At 43.5% G+C, this 18,447-nt stretch overlaps 1 protein-coding gene across 2 annotated transcripts in view; it reads right to left on the reverse strand.

Annotated features, from left to right (window-relative positions):
• Positions 1–18,237, reverse strand: part of lrch4 (leucine-rich repeats and calponin homology (CH) domain containing 4) — a 52,753-nt gene extending 34,516 nt beyond the window's left edge. For both annotated transcript variants that reach the window (XM_075450518.1, XM_075450517.1), the window contains exon 1: positions 17,831–18,237. In XM_075450518.1, the coding sequence (XP_075306633.1) occupies positions 17,831–18,002 (172 nt within the window). In that variant the 5' untranslated portion in view covers positions 18,003–18,237. The remainder of the gene's footprint in view (positions 1–17,830) is intronic.
• Between the last annotated feature and the right edge of the window lie 210 nt (positions 18,238–18,447).

Here is an 18,447-nt window from a genome sequence, read left to right on the forward strand (position 1 = left end):
CAACAGCATACTTAGAGACAAAAAAAAAATCTGCTTTTACGCCCTGGTGTTACGCTCCCATCAGTGCCACGCCGAGCCGGAGCTGAAAAAGCAGGCAACCACTGCATTTGACACAGGACTGAAAGCCAATCAAACTCTTTTACAGTGAGTTCACGAGCCAGATATCAGCGAGCGTCACTGTGAGCGGTGTAAAAGGGGCTTACGTTCAGCACGTATACTACCAGAGGAGCCACGGAGGCACACTGATTTGTGGCCCCGTGCTAACCAGCAACACCAGATTTTAGAATCATGAAGATGTCTGACGAAAATAACTGTACACAAGTGGTTTACTTTTAGCTGCTGAATGTGGAGCTGCTGTTAAAAATCAACAAACCAGACTGAGAAACAGAAGCAACAAGAAGCTTGGTTTCTCCGTTTTTGGTCTGGTGTACATCAATACGAGGGTTTTTCAAAATCATTCAAACTGGGATTAGAGCTTGATGATTACATGCATCTTATCAATTAGTGTGTAAAAAAAAGGTGTTGAGTTTAAATTGTTTTGTAGGTCTGCACATCGATTTTCAGCATAATGCTGCACAATGGAACCCAGCTGTCGGGGGAAGAAGTGTAAGACTGAGGTAGGGAAATGACAGGATTCAAAGCATCTGAAGCATGTGAAACCTGCACTTTTCCAGCGTGGGAGGATGAAGGAGAAAATTGGTGCAGCTTTCCTAAAATGTCATCTATTCTCATACAGTAATAATAGACAGTGTTATTATTTCATGTGCACAAACAAGTGAAAGCCTGAGAATACCTTCAAGGATGCACTCAGCTGAGCATCCCTGCCCCCAGTAATGCCCAAGTTTTACCCCCTCAAAGCATCAGCAGATGTTTTGGTTCATCTTTTTGTGTAGTTGTTCCATACAGGTTTCAGCATCTTTACCTTCCCATGTGTTCGGGTGACACTTTGTGAAAACAGCCTGTTTTAAAAATTCCTCAACTTTTGAGTCCTTTAAACATAATCAGAGTGAAATTTAAAAAAAAAAAAGGAAACTTACTGCAATCTTTGTGCACCCCCGCTGCACTGCAGAGCTCACTCAGCTGGTTCATGGATGACTTATGACTCATTAGAATAACTATTACATAACCTGAACCGTTTGTAAACTGATTCTGTGCTTCATTTATTCTGTCAGTTTCCTACCTTTCCCCTTGCCTCGTCACGCTTACCCAAGAAAGAGGATATAAGGTTTCTAAATGCCTCAGCTGCTTTAATGCTGTGCCCGAGTTCCAATAAGCATGATGATGAGGGCACATCTGTATTTGGTCATGAACAAAGTAGAAACAAGGAGCCGGTGAGCAGTTGATGAAGAGCTAAGAAGAAATGAGAAATAGTATGATTATAAGAAAATACCGAAGTAAAGTAAATGTATCCACTGCAAAGTAATTCCATGAGCCCAAAGCAGCACACTTTAGCCTGCGCAGCCCTTAATGTGGCCCAGAGATTGATGAAAAGAAAGACCCTTGGGCCTCCTCCTGTTCACAGAATGAAACTCTACTCATAACACTCGATGAGGCTCATAAAAAAAAGAGAAGGGGGGGGTGAAGTAAATGGGCAGATAATGCCAACAGGACAGCATGAACAAAAGAACAGCCAGAGAAAGGAGGAAGAAAACAAAGAGACCAAGCACGAGGATGGCAAGACAACAAAAGCCCAGAGAGGAATGACTCAACAAAAAGGGATTAAATCCACAGGGCTGAAGGGACTTCTGGGAAACGACTGACTCACCCAGAGTACTATGGATGGACCTCATCACACCACTTTATAGTAATATGCAACATATCAGTGTGCTTTTCCATTTTCTTTTTCTATTGCTGGTCTATTTTCTTCCAGGACAGAGCAGCCACACCTCACACTGGCTTATCTAAAAAAAAGCGAGCGATCTGAGCTCACCATTCGATCCGATGCGGTTTAGTTTTATTTCCCAACGTTGCCGGTGACAACACAACCCTGTGTCTGCTGTAAGACAGGATGTGGCTGTGCTGGTTCCTGTTACAGTGTTAGTTACAGCCAGCTGATGAACACAACTACAGACAGAAGCTCAGCAGCAGCACAGCACGCCTGCGTGGGAGGGACCGTCGTACAGCTCGGCCCGACTGCCAGAATGTACAGAACTCCATGTTGTTCTGCAGCTGACTAAGTGACAGAAATGTGCTCAGACTCTACAATCAAATCGGAACATGACATTTAGATTTCTTTTTGGCTATCCGGAGCAGAGTGAATCTTCATAGTGAAACAGACCTGCTGGCATGCCTCAACAGAGTTCAGAGCTACGACTTAAAGGTTTCCCTTTTAACCTCGATAAAGGGAGTTTGACAGAACCTTCTGGTTTAAAGGAGGCTTTACATCTCATCAGTCTGCCAAGCCCAGGGCGAACTCTGCAAGTCAAACATTGTTTTACACAAAAATAGAGGTGGGGGGCGAGTTAACTCGTTATTATCGCATTAATTAGCTAATTATTTAACACAGATAAATATTTTATCACGCATTAACATATTTTTTTTATTTTAATTTATTCTATTTTGTAAAAGTCTGTTGCCGTCTGCTGCGGAAGCGGATTAGAAAGTAATCGGCGGATCCACCAAACATGGAGAAGGGTACGGAACTTTTACTCGGCCATTTTCATTTTAAAGTTCTTCCAGACGGCGGAGTCGACAGAACCAAAGTCATCTGTAAACACTGCCAAGTTGAATTGTCTTCTCAGCGTAGTAGTTCCAGTCTAAAATATCACTTAAAGGCAAAACACACAACTGATAGCAGCAAGTCATTCAAGGAAACAGACAGTGGAGCGAGGCTTCTACATAAAAACTACAGAAAGATGCTGATGTTAAAAGTGTGTTTGCACAACAAATGTTATGGCACTTTCATTCATATGGCAGCACATTTAAAATAAAACTAAATGCTAAAAGCTATACACTACTTTTTAATTCATTTTTGGATTTTGCGTACAAATGCGATTAATTGGGATTAATCAGGGAAATCATGTGATTAATTAGATTCAAATTTTTAATCGTTGCCCAGCCCTACACAAAAAGACAACTGATCTGAACTGAGTCTACTGCAGTCAGTGAAAGATGGTGCTGCTAAAAAAAAAAAAAAAAAAGTACTACCAAACGTTATTGTATGAAAGTTGCAGACCAATGAATAACACTGGCACAACTAATGGTTGTTTCATGCTAATGTAAACACATACGTTCATCAATGGAATACAAATGTAGACCTGCAAGATCTTTATTCACAAAAAAAAGTTGATCAAGATTCTGTCAAAGTCTTTTTGAGCACCATAAGAAAACAACATGTTCTTCTGATGAACAACTACGAATGCATTCTGGTTATTTCAATAACCATGTCCAATAACAGCCAGAAAAACACACGTGCTTTCCTGTTTATTTTCCGTCTCTTGTAAAAATGCATCAAACATATGAAATGTATTACTTTTAGTGTTAATAGTTCACTAAAAGCAAAAGTCCTTTATCACATATGATACCAAAACACCTTAATGGGCTGTGTTTCAGTCACCGCTTCTGCTGCGTTAAACAGTTTGACAAAAGGAACAGAAAAACATGAGAATGAGATCAGCTTTATGAGGAATTTGGCTGCATACACTTCACTGATTTTACAAAAAGATGCAAAAAGCTCAGCTTTGTGGCAGCTCCCACAGACCAGGATCCACGGACACACTGGGTTGAAGAGAACCCAGGGTTTCAACAGCTGTTGAAGTTCTGTGGACACAGTCCAAGTCAAGCCAAATAGAATCCAATTCAATGCAATCCTATCAAACCAAATTCATTACATTTCAAATTAGTCAAAATCATACAATGAAAATTCAAAGAAAGTTGCATCATGACCCAAAGGGAGGGTGGAAATAAAAAATTTAAAAAAAAAAAAAAACTCCCTTTCAACAGCAAGAAACCTTTGGCAGAACTCGACTCAGTAAGGGGGGCCGTCTTCCTCGGCCCGCTGGGGGTTGAGAGGACAGGAAAGAGGGGACAGCCAGCACCATGACACCAGGCACTTTCCACTTCGTGCTCAAACTTAAAGAGAGAAAATCGTGAGCCAAACCAAAGAGCTCTCGTGTAATGCGAGACTGACAAGAGGATGCACTGGGAGCATTTCAGCATTTAAGACATAAGCCAGACCCAGCACGCTCCTGCTGGTCATGTGTCCCTCCGAGTGCGTTTGATTTGTTTCACAGCATGTCAGCCAGATGGTGTAGGAAATCAGTGATTAAAAAGATGAGGAGATGTTGAAAGCAGGTTCCAATTGGACCTCAGAAATACCACAGAAGAGGACAATCCATTAATGTCAATGAGTGAAAAACAAGAGCCGTCATTCCCTTAGGCACTAGCTAAAGTGACTGAGTAAACTCCTGATTTTATCTATTGTTCTCATTTATTTCTTTTTTGTTTCAAATTTAAATCATGCTTTTTATTTCTACTATTTTAATGTGTCTGTAAAGCACTTTGAATCGCCTTGTAGTTGAATTGTGCTATACAAATAAACTTGCCTTGCCTTGCCTAAAGTCCCGGTGACTCAGCTAAATAACAAAAATACCTTAGAGTTCAAGACTGCGCTGGTCTGACTGTCGGTCAAGCTAAACTTTAATGAAATCAGAGACTGGTTGTTATTAGAATGGGAAACTAGTTTTACCAAACTGTAGAATGGGTGGTGTTTTACACTGTTTTTTTTGGAAAGCCTTTAGTTTAGCCCATACTTAAAGAAACTGTTCTCCTGCGGTGAAAAAGAGCGGTCAGCAGAACGACAGCGTGGAGGGATGGGATTTTCTCCCTACAACCGGTTCCTCGCTTCTCCAGAGAATAGTTTCCTGTCAACGAGGAGACAGGGAGGAACTGCTTTTACGATCTATTTGGACAATCAAGCCAGAGCTGAGTCACAGGCACTCCACCTTCGCACTCCTTCCTCCTACACAACACCTCTCCTCCCTCTTTGCATCTTTCAACCTGGCTTCATTCGAAGCTCCTCCCTCTTCTCTTTCAATAAGCTTTGCTTGAGCTTTATATGCAAAGCCGAGTGTGTTCATGCAAAACTAAATATTTTTTTTTTAACACAAATAGAGCTCCTAGTGGAGCGCAGAAAAAAAAAAAGAATAAAAAAGTATAAAAGTAAAAAAAGTATAATGAAATAAAGTGTCATACAGCCACATGCAAAGAGCTGCTGCTCTGCATTTCATGTTCATGTTTGCCATCTGTTTCAGAGTTGGATATGTTTCACCTACAAACAGATGAGGCAGACCATGGAAAAGCGAAATTGTTCCAATCGTCATAACAATCACATTGGTAATGCAAAACGAGTTATGACAAAAATACAGTAGGAGTTTATCACGTTTATTCACTGCTCATGTTGTCCAAATTAGAAGGCTGATTTCTGACTGATAAGATCTGCTAGAAAAGAAAATACTTCATGGAGATGGTGACATATTGGGTTATGGTGACAAAAACTCGGGCTTGGGAGGAGTTCGGGGAGGCCATGGAGAACGATTTCCGGACGGCCTCGAGGAGATTCTGGTCCACCATCCGGCGGCTCAGGGGGGGGAAGCGGTGCACCGTCAACACCGTGTATGGTGAGGGCGGGGCTCTGCTGACTTCAACTAGGGACGTCGTGAGTCGGTGGGGGGAATACTTCGAGGGCCTCCTCAATCCTACCGACACGCCTTCCGATGAGGAAGCAGAGTTGGGGAGCTCGGACGTGGGACCTCCCATTTCTGGGGCTGAGGTTGCCGAGGTGGTCAAAAAACTCCTCGGTGGCAAGGCCCGGGGGTGGATGAGGTCCGTCCTGAGTTCCTCAAGGCTCTGGATGTTGTGGGGCTGTCTTGGTTGACACGCCTCTGCAGCATCGCGTGGACATCGGGGGCAGTGCCTCTGGACTGGCAGATCGGGGTGGTGGTCCCCCTCTTTAAAAAGGGGGACCGGAGGGTGTGTTCCAACTATAGGGGGATCACACTCCTCAGCCTCCCTGGTAAGGTCTTTTCGGGGGTACTGGAGAGGAGGATCCGCCGGATAGTCGAATCTCGGATTCAGGAGGTGCAGTGTGGTTTTCGTCCTGGCCGTGGAACAGTGGACCAGCTCTATACCCTCCGCAGGATGATGGAGGGTGCATGGGAGTTCGCCCAACCGGTCTACATGTGTTTTGTGGACTTGGAGAAGGCGTTCGACCGTGTCCCTCGGGGACTCTTGTGGGGGGTGCTCCGGGAGTATGGAGTGCCGGACTCCTTGATATGGGCTGTTCGGTCCCTGTATGACCGGTGTCAGAGTTTGGTCCGCATTGCCGGCAGTAAGTCGGACATGTTTCCTGTGAGGGTTGGACTCCGTCAGGGCTGCCCTTTGTCACCGATTCTGTTCATAATTTTTATGGACAGAATTTCTAGGCGCAGCCAGGGCGTTGAGGGGTCCGTTTTGGCGACCTCAGAATCGGGTCTCTGCTTTTTGCGGACGATTTGGTTCTGTTGGCATCGTTAGGCCGTGACCTTCAGCTCTCACTGGAGCGGTTCGCAGCCGAGTGTGAAGCGGCTGGGACGACCATCAGCACCACCAAATCTGAGACCATGGTCTTCGGCCGGAAAAGGGTGGAATGCTCTCTCCGGGTCGGGAATGAGATCCTTCCCCAAGTGGAGGAGTTCAAGTATCTCGGGGTCTTGTTCACGAGTGAGGGACGAATGGAGCAGAAGATTGACAGACGGATTGGTGCGGCGTCTGCAGTGATGCGGGCTCTGCACCGGCCCGTCGTGGTGAAGAAGGAGCTGAGCCAGAAGGCCAAGCTCTCGATTTACCGGTCAATCTATGTTCCTACCCTCACCTATGGTCACGAGCTGTGGGTAGTGACCGAAAGAACGAGATCGCGAATACAAGCGGCCGAAATGAGTTTCCTCCGCAGGGTGTCTGGGCTCTCCCTTAGAGATAGGATGAGAAGCTCGGTCATCCGGGAGGGGCTCGGAGTAGAACCGCTGCTCCTCCGCATCGAGAGGAGTCAGATGAGGTGGCTCGGGCATCTGGTGAGAATGCCTCCTGGACGCCTCCCCGGTGAGGTGTTCCGGGCCCGTCCCACTGGGAGGAGGCCCCGGGGAAGACCCAGGACACGTTGGAGAGACTATGTCTCTCGGCTGGCCTGGGAACGCCTCGGGGTCCCCCAAGAAGAGCTGGAGGAAGTGGCCGGGGACAGGGACGTCTGGGTCTCTTTGCTCAAGCTGCTGCCCCCGCGACCCGATCCCCGGACCAGCGGAAGATAATGGATGGATGGATGGATGGAATTAGTTTTTCTTCATTTCCTTACAAAGCCTTGAACAAAGGGAATGCACATGTCATCAGGCATGTGACTGTAACCGGGTTAGAAGTTTAAAACTGACTAAACCAGAAAAATAAAAGGACACTGAAATCGTGGACATGGCAAGTGTGAACGTGTCTTTCAAAGGTTAGACAGCTCCTTGTTTATCAGTGCCGTTTTAGTTTTACTTGCATAAAGCTTTGAGTAATACCTCTAAAACTGCCAGAGTCATGAAGAAGTCACAGGAAGACTAACAAAGTTGCAGTCAATACTACAACAAAAACTCCTATAATACCAGTTCCACAAAAAGCAGGGTAATGAACATGCATTCAATTCTCATGACCTAATAGCAGACTGCGTTTAATCTCTTGGTCATCACAAGATCCCCGTCTGCAACTTAAGTTCCCTTCAGTTCGATGAGTGAAAAACCTGAATAGTATTGCATAAATGTGATTATAAGTTGCCGCCTTCCTCTTAATAAAATGTCTCTGGATTTCCTTTATTGGCTCTCTCTGCAAAATATCAAAGCAACCCGGTTGTTAATCAAAAATGGACATGACAAGAATCCTACAATTAGTCCAGTAAGCCATATGGGCGCATAAACTTTGCCAATCCAACCCCTCCAAGATCCCAAGCCCTCTCTATGGTATACCGACATCAGTAATTCAGCCATCTGGATACCAAACACTGTGGGAGTCAATGGATCTGCTGGGTTACATAAGACAGACAGAGCCTCAGCTTTCAGTCTATTCCACACATTAGATTATTCACACATACTCTTGCAGTTAGAACACTGTAAAACAGGACAAACTGGGGGACCGAGGCCCATTAATGGCTGCCTGCTGAGCACGGAGGAAAAGAAAGCAGGGACAGTCGCAGGCCATTCGGAGCTGTGGCTCAGAGCATCTCTGAATACTTCACTCTCCATGTTTTTGACATGTAGAATTTTACATGTTCTAGTAATAATTGCAAATAAGAAAAAATAAAAGTTGGGTTGAATTTCAATCTCAAGTCAAGATATACTGTGATAAATATTCTCGGATATGTGTTCAGGCCATTTTCAACATGACTGAAGCAATCCTGATAAGGACCTTGCTTCCTTTCCTCCTTTCTTACTAACAAAAAACAACAGGGGAAGTCAAATCTTGCCAAATCCCACTTTGTAGCATTTTGTTTTTTTGGGTTGTTTTTTTTTTAAAAACACAGCCAACCTGAAACCGGTGACGGTGACCGATGGCTGCCAGAGAAAGTCAGCTCCCCTGCAGTGCTGCTTTACACCTTTTTTTCTTTTAGTTAAAAAATAAATAAATAAATCAACCACTTGCTGTCATGGTGAGAAAAACAACTCATTCAGAATAAGCTGCTTAGCCACATCCAGCTACTAAACTTTTTCTTAAACAACAGGAACAATTAATCCTGCATTGCCTCCACTGCTAACATTAGAGGTTAAACTCAGCCTACCTCTGACCCTTTACCTCCTGAGCATACAACCTCTTGGCCGCAGATGCATTCTGTAGCTTGCTTGCATTTTCTGTTGCACAGCAGAAGAGCAGCAACTGGGATCAGCTCTGCATGATAAAAGTAAGGTCTTCTCAGATCAACTCGGGTTAACATAATATTAATTAGTTCTGAGGACCAGCTGTAAGAGAACAAGACCTGATCCAAACCCAAATGGCCTTAGAACACCCGGACGCATGCTGGTAAGGGTCCCATGTCAGGTCTCAGGTCTTCATGCTCTGAGTGGACGTGTGATAACCTCAACTTTCAAGTTTCATATGTGATGCAATTAATTCAAGTCTCCACCGACAAATGATGTAAAATTAAAAGTGCAAAACTCTGTCTCTAATAGCAGCACTTAAAATCACATTTCTAATACTTTATACTCCGTTTTTTACCTTTTGCCATACTCATCCTCTTGACCTTCACTAGCATCCCACACAAAAGGCCATCACAGATAAAATAGCACCATTTACATGACCAGAAATAGATGTGGTGTAAAAACTACACAGACTTGGTTCATATATGCATGTAAAAAAATCAGTTCACAGTGTTTGGGAACTTGATACTGTTCATTAAAAAATAATAATAATACTAACACCCCCACAGCTCACAGCTGTTTATTTCTTGCTGTCTCAGAAAGCTTTCAATCATTCGGTAACTGGCTGGGACATATTTGTGCCCCAAACCTACTTACTACCATTTAACCCCCTGCTCTGTAACCTATGGAACAAGGAGAAGATCTGAGCCTCCACTCCAACAGGCTCCAGACCTGTGCCACGTCTGGCAGACTGGTAGTGTGTCCTCCTAATCTGTTTCTCTGGCCTTTTCTCTGGTTACCACCCGTGGGACTGAGAAGGGATTCCCCCTCCACAACAGCTGCTGTGCTTTGAGAGAGAAAGCACAGGAGCGTTTCAGAAGCATGTGACCAGATAAACCAAGCAAAAAAAAATATATAAAAAAATCACTGAGCACTGTGCAGGTCATATTTACCCGACTGACATGAAAAAACAGATTTCTGCATGAAGATATGCAAGTACAACAACAGAAAATCTCCAATTCCACTTTCTCCAACTCTACCAGGCAGAGGCAGGCTTTTATTGACTTGCACTAAGTACTTGTAAAGTCTTGATCACTTGGTTAATGAATCCTTCCAAATATCCCCAGGACTCTCTTTTTCAAACGAGTTCACAATTTGGTCTATTCCAGCTCATGGAAACAGATAAATCTGGAATTTTATTTCCGTTGACATTTACAAGAAAAGTCTTTTGAATAATCGTCATGACGACCAGCTGCAAACATTCTGGCTGACAGAAGAGGACGAGGGGCAAAGCGGTGAAGTTGCACAGAAGGCAGACAAAGCAGAAGTGAATACTGCGTGAACAGGCAGCCCACATCCGCTGAACAGAGGAAATTAACACACACACACTGCACCAACACGTATCGTATGCACACAGTGTCACTTACACAGATGACATGGAACAGATGTAAACAACTGATGGAGAAGTCTACATCCATATGCTGACTTCAAACCACACACACGTGTCAAACTCAGCCCCTGCCAAACTACACTGTATTCTGGGCGTGTATTTACAGCATCATCTTTAAAAATATTTAAATCATTACACTCAAATCAACCAAAACTTGACTGACGTCGTCTTTCATGTGAGCAATGTTAGGTCAGATAACAACAAGATAAAAGTCCTTCAACAGAAAGGAAGTCTCACTAGCTTTCCAAACATTAAAACTCACTCAGATATTTATGAGCAGGAAGATATAAGACAAAGCCGTCTGCAGCCATGCAGCTCTGTGAGGCATGACAGCTGCAGGAACTAAATGCTCAAATGCAAAAGCAACCAGGAGGCAAGGAGGGAGGAGAAAGTACGAAACAGCCGTCATCAGCGTTCGACTAACCTATGATTTGTTTGCTTTTTAGTATCATGTTAAACACTAACAAATACCATGACCATATGAAGTGTTACAGAGTGGAGGTGGTATTAACAGGTACAACTCAAGGTAATGATGTTTTCGGACGGCTGCTCCTCTCCCTTGGCTCCGAGCTTTGTGTGGTGTCAAAGCTAACCAAGCTGCATCCTGCATGTCTTCCATCTCTGCACCCGAATGAACTCTCGCCTCAGCCACTCTGTTCCTATCCCACCATGGCCTCGGCCACACTCTTCCTATCCCACCATGGCCTCGGCCACACTCTTCCTATCCCACCATGGCCTCGGCCACACTCTTCCTATCCCACCATGGCCTCGGCCACACTCTTCCTATCCCACCATGGCCTCGGCCACTCTGTTCCTATCCCACCATCACCTCGGCCACTCTGTTCCTATCCCACCATGGCCTCGGCCACACTCTTCCTATCCCACCATCGCCTCGGCCACACTCTTCCTATCCCACCATGGCCTCGGCCACACTCTTCCTATCCCACCATGGCCTCGGCCACTCTGTTCCTATCCCACCATCGCCTCGGCCACTCTGTTCCTATCCCACCATCGCCTCGGCCACACTCTTCCTATCCCACCATCCACAGCTCTCTACACATGCACGTACATCGTCAAAGGAGCTGTTTAACAAGCTGGGAAACATGCAATGGTCTCTCAGGGAAAAATATGAAAAGACAGACTTTAATACCGGGGTCAGTTTTGCAAAGAAATTGGTTCACAATTTTGTCTCAGTGTAACTCCATCTGTCACACCAAAAAGAAGAAGTCTTTTCTCAGTCCTTTCCAAAAGCTTGACCTACTCTAGGTATTTGTGCCTGAAAATGGACAGCAGGGAATAAACACGGATTTAGGAGTTCTTCTTCAGCGTTTTAAGTTTCATGTGTACACTGTGGACTGTGACCGCGATGAGGGGGCTACTGCTGTCACAGCCTTTGAGCTTCTCACAAACCCTGAACAATGAAGTCACTGCAAGTTAAATAGTAAAACACAATTGTTTTCAGAATGAGAAAAATAATATTTTAGCCATGGAATAATCAAACCTTTTTAAATTTGATCGAACAATGAAGAGTGGAAAAAAAAAAAAGGCATGACTTGGAAATATGCCTCCCATACACACACACACACACACACACACACTTACATCCCTCCCTCTTGCTCTCACTCATTATTTCTCCAAGTCAGCTGCTGGGCTTTTCAGTTGTGGTATGGCGTGTGTGTGTGTGTGTCCAGTTCCCCTTCTGTTCTAAACAACCGGCTTTTGTCGCTCACATCCTCCTGCTGTCTTAGACGACTGGAAGACAGTTTATTTTATACTTTAAATTTTTTTCTCCATTGAGTACTGCAAAATATAGGCTAGTATGTTAGGCCATCTGTAGTTGTGTCAGTTTCAGACAAACTTATTCAGGTTTGTATGACGGACTGCAAACCTAATCTGTAGTAGCTAGCCGATTGCCCGTTAGCACATATAATGATAGTGGCCTCTGTTTATGTTGGATTTTTTTTTTTGCCATACACATGTAATGTTTTCCGAACTGTGTCTTATGTGTAATTAGGGTGTGGGAATTTCACCCAAGATTCCATTTGGAATGTCCTTCTGAAAACCCTCAGTTTAGAGAGCAAAGTAGCCCAATCATATCATCCTTCCCCCTCTATCCCAAAAAAGAATTAGGACACCTTAACCCTTGCCATTAAGGCATACAACAGTGAGATAATGTTCAATGGTATGGGCAATGAATGAAGTAAGTTTGGGACTAAGCATTAGCTTTTATGTATATTGAGATAGTAAACTGCTAACCAGCAAGTCAAAAAGTCAACTACCAGTTCTTTCATTTGCTTGTGAATAATAATAATTGATTTCAATTCATACCAGCACAAAATATATCCCATTTGAAAAGCTTCGATCCCAGACCAATCATATCACCTCTTGAAAATCCACAGAGGCAGCAACAAAAGCGTGCTCACCCAAGGGTGGGCTGCATACATTCATCAAAACAACAGTCTGCAAGAATACTCACGCCTGTGGGTCCACAAGGTGCACCACAGACAATGGTTGGGCTTTGTTCTCTTTGGCTCCGAGCTAACAGAAAACACTAAAGAGGAGGCATGCCAAGTCTCCATTTTGTGTGTGTGAGTGTGAGTGTGTGTGTGAACCTTTGACCTTCCTGAGGGATGCTGCTCCTATAAGGGATGGGGGGCTGACGTTGCAATAAGCACTGCTGGGCCTTAAAGCCCCTGCTTATCCCCGTTCAGCCATCATATACATTTCTTTCTGGAGCACAACAAAGTCTTGCTTGTACCCTCTCAGAGACTCTCCAAACAGGATAAGCTATATGTTTATTGGTGTAAATGTGCCTGAAAACAGGCCAGCATCAACCTGTAATGAGCAACAAATCATTTCCAATTGGATTAAGTATGAGCACTTCAAAATGATGCTGTGGTCAGTGAATCTTCCAATTAGTCCCCATAGAAGCTTTAACCAAAATCTGGTATTGGGACAACTGATACAAACAAACAGATTTAATTCTATAATCATAGTGTAAAAAAAAAAAAAAGGGGGGAGGGGGGCCAGTCAATTATTTGATTGTGGTGGGAAAAAAGCTCTACTGCTGCCGTTTGCTTTGTTAACATGTGGTCCTGGCCTCTGCATTCAGTCAACAACAACGGTCACAGTGACACCATCACTGGTTGAAAACGATTTGTGTTCTGAGATCCAGACATCTTGGTGTTCAGGAAACTGCTGTTATGTCAACTTTTGTCTTGGACCTAACCGTGGCATGTACGGGCACGAAGCTGAAATTTGTCTCGGGTGAAATCAAATTTCTGAGCCCAGCTTCCAAATATTCTCAGTGATTCTCATTACTTTTGAAAAAAATGTTTCTTACATCTACAAGGAAAGTCTCAGGTTTGCTTGGAATGCATCTGAAGTATCTTCCCATTCGAGCTTAACATGGGGATTAGCACAAATCTAACTTGACAAGATCTAACCTGACAGCTACCAGTCAGTCAGCTGAATCAGCAGCATGAGTGCCACCTCCCATTCTGACACACACAGAAGCAGACGGTGTGGGGCACAACTCGGGATGATATGATGTCTGCGCGAGTAGTCTTAACTACCAGGTATCTCAGAGAAATTGAGAGCACCTCATTGCTTAAAAAGAAAGGTGGTTCAAAAACATGTATTCAAGAATGAGTGTCTACAATTGTCCTCGCAGAGGAGCACAACCCTAAAATTACAGCTGAACAAATAACAAGTGAGTCACTGTGAGCCAGCGCAGGTTCAACGCAGCCAGGCTTACTGTGTCGCCGGTGTAGGTACCAGATCGGCTCGGCTGCCAGATCGGCTCGGAGTCCGTCATCTGCTGAATACGTCACACAATATGGCTGTAATGGGATTATTGATTGTGATTGGCTGTACATCGGACAGTTGTGTTTGGCTCGGTTTTTTTTATTTCATTTTATAACCTTATATGTGCCTTGAACGTGTACAACCCGATTTACCTTTGTGTATACATGCCACACGTTTCTGTACTTTTTGTTAAAAATCTTTAATAATTTTTTTTTTTTTTTTTTTTTAAAGTTGAGATTGGCTTAGATAGATAGATAGATAGATAGATAGATAGATAGATAGGTAGATAGATAGATGCCATTTCTAGCTAATTTTTCAGTGTGTGTATTTGTCTTGTTTGCCTAGACTGTATGTATATATATCTATATATGTATGTAGTGTATGTATATACACACATATCCAACAGAACAATTTTTACAAGTTTTATGTACAGGAGTCCACACGCATATAGTCAGAGAGGTTATTGCTGCTCAGCACACAAACAATACACAAAACTGAAAATGAAGCTTCTCTTCAGAGTGAACCAAGGCCAAAATGATTAAACAAAACAAACTAGATTTTAAAAGTTTGGGGCTAGTGGTGGTCAAGGTGCGGAACACATTATTTTGTAGGAAATATTTAATTTCTTCGTAAAAGCTCTCCATAGCTGCTGCCGATCACCGAAAGAAAAAAACTCTGACGCACAGCGCCTAGTTACGGTTACTATGGCTACTACAGCCAATCCCAACTGTCCGACGTACAGCCAATCGCAATGTAATCCCATTCAAGCGTACAGCCATATTGTGTGACGTATTCAGCAGACAACGGACCTCGAGCCGATATGGCAGCCGAGCCGATCTGGTACCTACACCGGCTCAAATCACAGAAAGTGTGCAATACGACCACAATTATGATCCTTCTTTGGTAGTTCAATCTTTCCACAATCAGAGTCGGTGCGTGCTCACATAAAAAGATTTCACTCTGTTGTCAATGCACCAGTCACCGGATAATCAATGCATGAGAGCAAAATAAATCTGACACTATTGTGAGAAGAGAGGAATGCTGCCTGAAAATGGCTAACTGTGTAAATTAGTAAGTTTATACGGTGTACCTGTATGTCATGACATAAAGCGCTTAAAATTTATTTTAACCCGGCTGTCAAGAAGTGCTTATCTCAGACAATGTCCCATAGTAAGAGGACAACGACAACTATATCCATCCATGTTCTATACCGGCTTAATCCAATCTAGGGTCGCGGGGGAACTGGAGCCCATCCCAGCTGTCATTGGGCGAGAGGCGGGGTGCACGCTGGACAGGTCGCTAGTCCATCACAGGGCAAAGACACCTATCTGCTCTAATGTCATTTTTGTCATTGTTTCTCTATGGAAACTACTTAATTTAAAAGACAAAATAAATCCAACAATCAACAAAGTCCAAGACTTACAGACGTCAATTGAGACAAAAAGTACAGATGTACCTGCTTTTTGGGGGGCTTCGGACTGCTTAAGAAACGTAAATGGCTGACAGAATCTTTGATTCCTCAATAAAGTTCCTACAAAAGTGACAGAGATTTCTTCACAGCGAAGACCACTGACTGGATCCTGCTTTAGAGGATTTGTTTTTGTGTCAATTATGATTCAAATCATTTAACTGGTTAAGTTAACTTAACTGGAGAACAAAAAGGCATTAACAACAGTTAAATACTGCACAATCAATAACCCTTCCCAAATGAACACCGGCTCTCCAACGGTCAGCTGAGGCAAGACACCGCTGCTCCTATAAATGCAGGCAAAAGTCATTTTCCAAGACAAAAAGTGGGAAAAGAAGAGATCTCACAAATATGGGAACCAATTTTCAATAGTACACGGGTGCTAAAAAAAAAAAAAAAAAAAGACTCAAGTTACTTCAGGATCAGAACCACTTCAACGGAAAAAAAGCCCGAAACAAACAATAGGTCTACAGTAGCTTGGAGAAAAGGAGTTCTAATCTACACTGGCTTGTTGGAGCGGCTGCCTATATAAAGCAACAACAAAATAACTCTAACATGCAAATTACATTGGTCCTTATTGCTGTGGGGACTCTATAGAAATCCGATTGATAGCCTAAGTTCTGGATGTTTGCCTCCCACAGGACCACAGCACATACAGCAAAAACGTGACCACCACCCCCATGCACACCTGCTTTATCAAAGCGTTGAAGTAGATTACACAAATGACAAATACCTACATGAAATGAGGAGGATTGTTTGGAAAACTCTCACTTGAAGAAACATATATATATATATATATATTTTCAGATTTTGCACGATGGATCAGTGTTTGCCAATAGCCTTCTTTAGTTCTCAGCAACATATTTGCTCAACTCCTGCTCGACCCATGAAAATAAACACAAATTAAGAAATGAATGGCATCCAACGACCTCCTCATACACCATACAAACCAGAAATGATCTCATCTTGCACGACACGACCAGCTCAAACACATCTCAGTATCCAGGCACCAGTTAAAACCATGATGACATGACTTTGACTACATCAGTGGTTCATAGACTTTTTTTTTTTTTACCAAATAAATCCAACTCATGATGAGCAGATGATGCCCTACAATGCATTATCATCTACAATTAAGTATTAAATCTTTGATTGCCTTGCAAACTAGATCCCTGCTTATCAAAGTACAGAGTGGTACAACCATCTGTATTAGATGCTGTGTATTTATCACCGCCACGCTCATTAAGGTCAGGTGCCACACTGGCAAGTGTCTGTGCCTGTTTGTGAGTGCTCAAGGCCTTCTCATCCCACTGGATCCAGACCTGGTTTGCTATTAGCAGATGGTCATCATTACTAATGCACATAAAGCAGCAGCAGCAGAACACAGAGGGAGTAGTTTTAAATAACCACACTGCCAGACTGACTTAAGCAACCTGAAAAGGGGATAACGCTCTTCTCGGCAAGGTGAGGTAGGTTCAAGGTAGTTCCCCTTAATCCACACTAACATCCACCCATCCAGTTTAGTGCTGTAGTCATCAGTGGCCCTCCATAATGCCCTGGGTAACTACAGGCTGATAAATAAGGCTGTCATGGTATCAACAGGCTCGTCACTCAAAGCAAAACCAGAAAGAAAGATTTTTTTAAGAAAAATGTTGAAGAAAAAACAACAAACTAGATGTTTAACAGTAAATCAGAAGCAAACACAGAGAGACAGGCCAATGCAGTGGATGTCTCACTAAGAGGAAGAGGAACTCACAAGTCAGTTTCTTTCTTTGATCTCTTTTTGTTTAGTTATTTTAAGAGACACAAATTCCTTAATAGCTAACAGCATGGGGTTCAACAAAGGGAGACAACTCCATATAAATGTACTTTAATAAAGTCCTCCAGACAGAGATATTTACAAAAACAATGTTAAACTCTTTAAATGCTAGCAGCAACGCTAAGCCTGGGGAGATAAGCCAGTTTCACTTATTAAGTTCATCTCGATAAAGCTGCTGTTAAACGGAACATACGTGTCAGAACAAGAGGCATGTCCATGTGATGAAAAATAAGTTCTATTTTCACAGCAATGCAGCCATTGTGACCCAAAAGCAAACGGCGGAGTTACTTGAAAGAGTCTTGCGCAACACGGCAGGGCTGAAAGAGGATGTGCCTTCCCCGTTAGAAGAAAGAAGCAGGTGGCGATAAAACAAAAGGGCGCTTCGCTGATATTTCTTTGTAAGTTGGGAAGAAGAGAGAGAAAAGCGAACCGACCTGCATGTGTAATGTCGGACAGGTCGTAGTTCCTGGCGCTGCGGGGGAACTCCTTCAGTTTTCGGTTGGACAAGTTGAGAGCCCCGCTGGCGGCAGCCTCCTCCAGAGCCTTCTCGACGCTCCGGCTGGCCGCTACTGTGGCCGGCAGCTGGGCTCCATCCCCAGCAGCCATCAGACCAACAGCTCTTACCTCCTCTTCTACTTTGCCCGACGCGCCCGCTTCACTTTCATACCCCGTCGGTCCGTGTAAACTCCCAAACCCGAGTGTTCTTCTTGTAAACTTCTTGAAAAGTACTAAACTAAATCCGAGGGGAAATTTGGTGGTGACAGAGTTTCAATTTATCGCTTACACAGCACGAGCAATTGGTCCCACTATTGACTCCGAGCGGCACAAGCTGTCAATCTTTCAGGAAGTTGCGTCAAGCTACAACATTTAGCAGCAACATTCCGCGAGGCTGCCTTTCCCTTCCAAATAAAAGCGCGAGCCCTGCTCAATATTACAGAAACAGAATCAGAATCAGAAAAAAACTTTATTTATCCCCGAAGGGCAATTAGAAGGGCGAAGAGCGGTACATTAAAAGAAGAACAAGAAAATGGAATCATAAAGAAAATAAAAA

Source organism: Odontesthes bonariensis, chromosome 19, assembly GCF_027942865.1.
Source record: "Odontesthes bonariensis isolate fOdoBon6 chromosome 19, fOdoBon6.hap1, whole genome shotgun sequence".
In the NCBI taxonomy this organism is placed as follows: Eukaryota; Metazoa; Chordata; class Actinopteri; order Atheriniformes; family Atherinopsidae; genus Odontesthes; species Odontesthes bonariensis.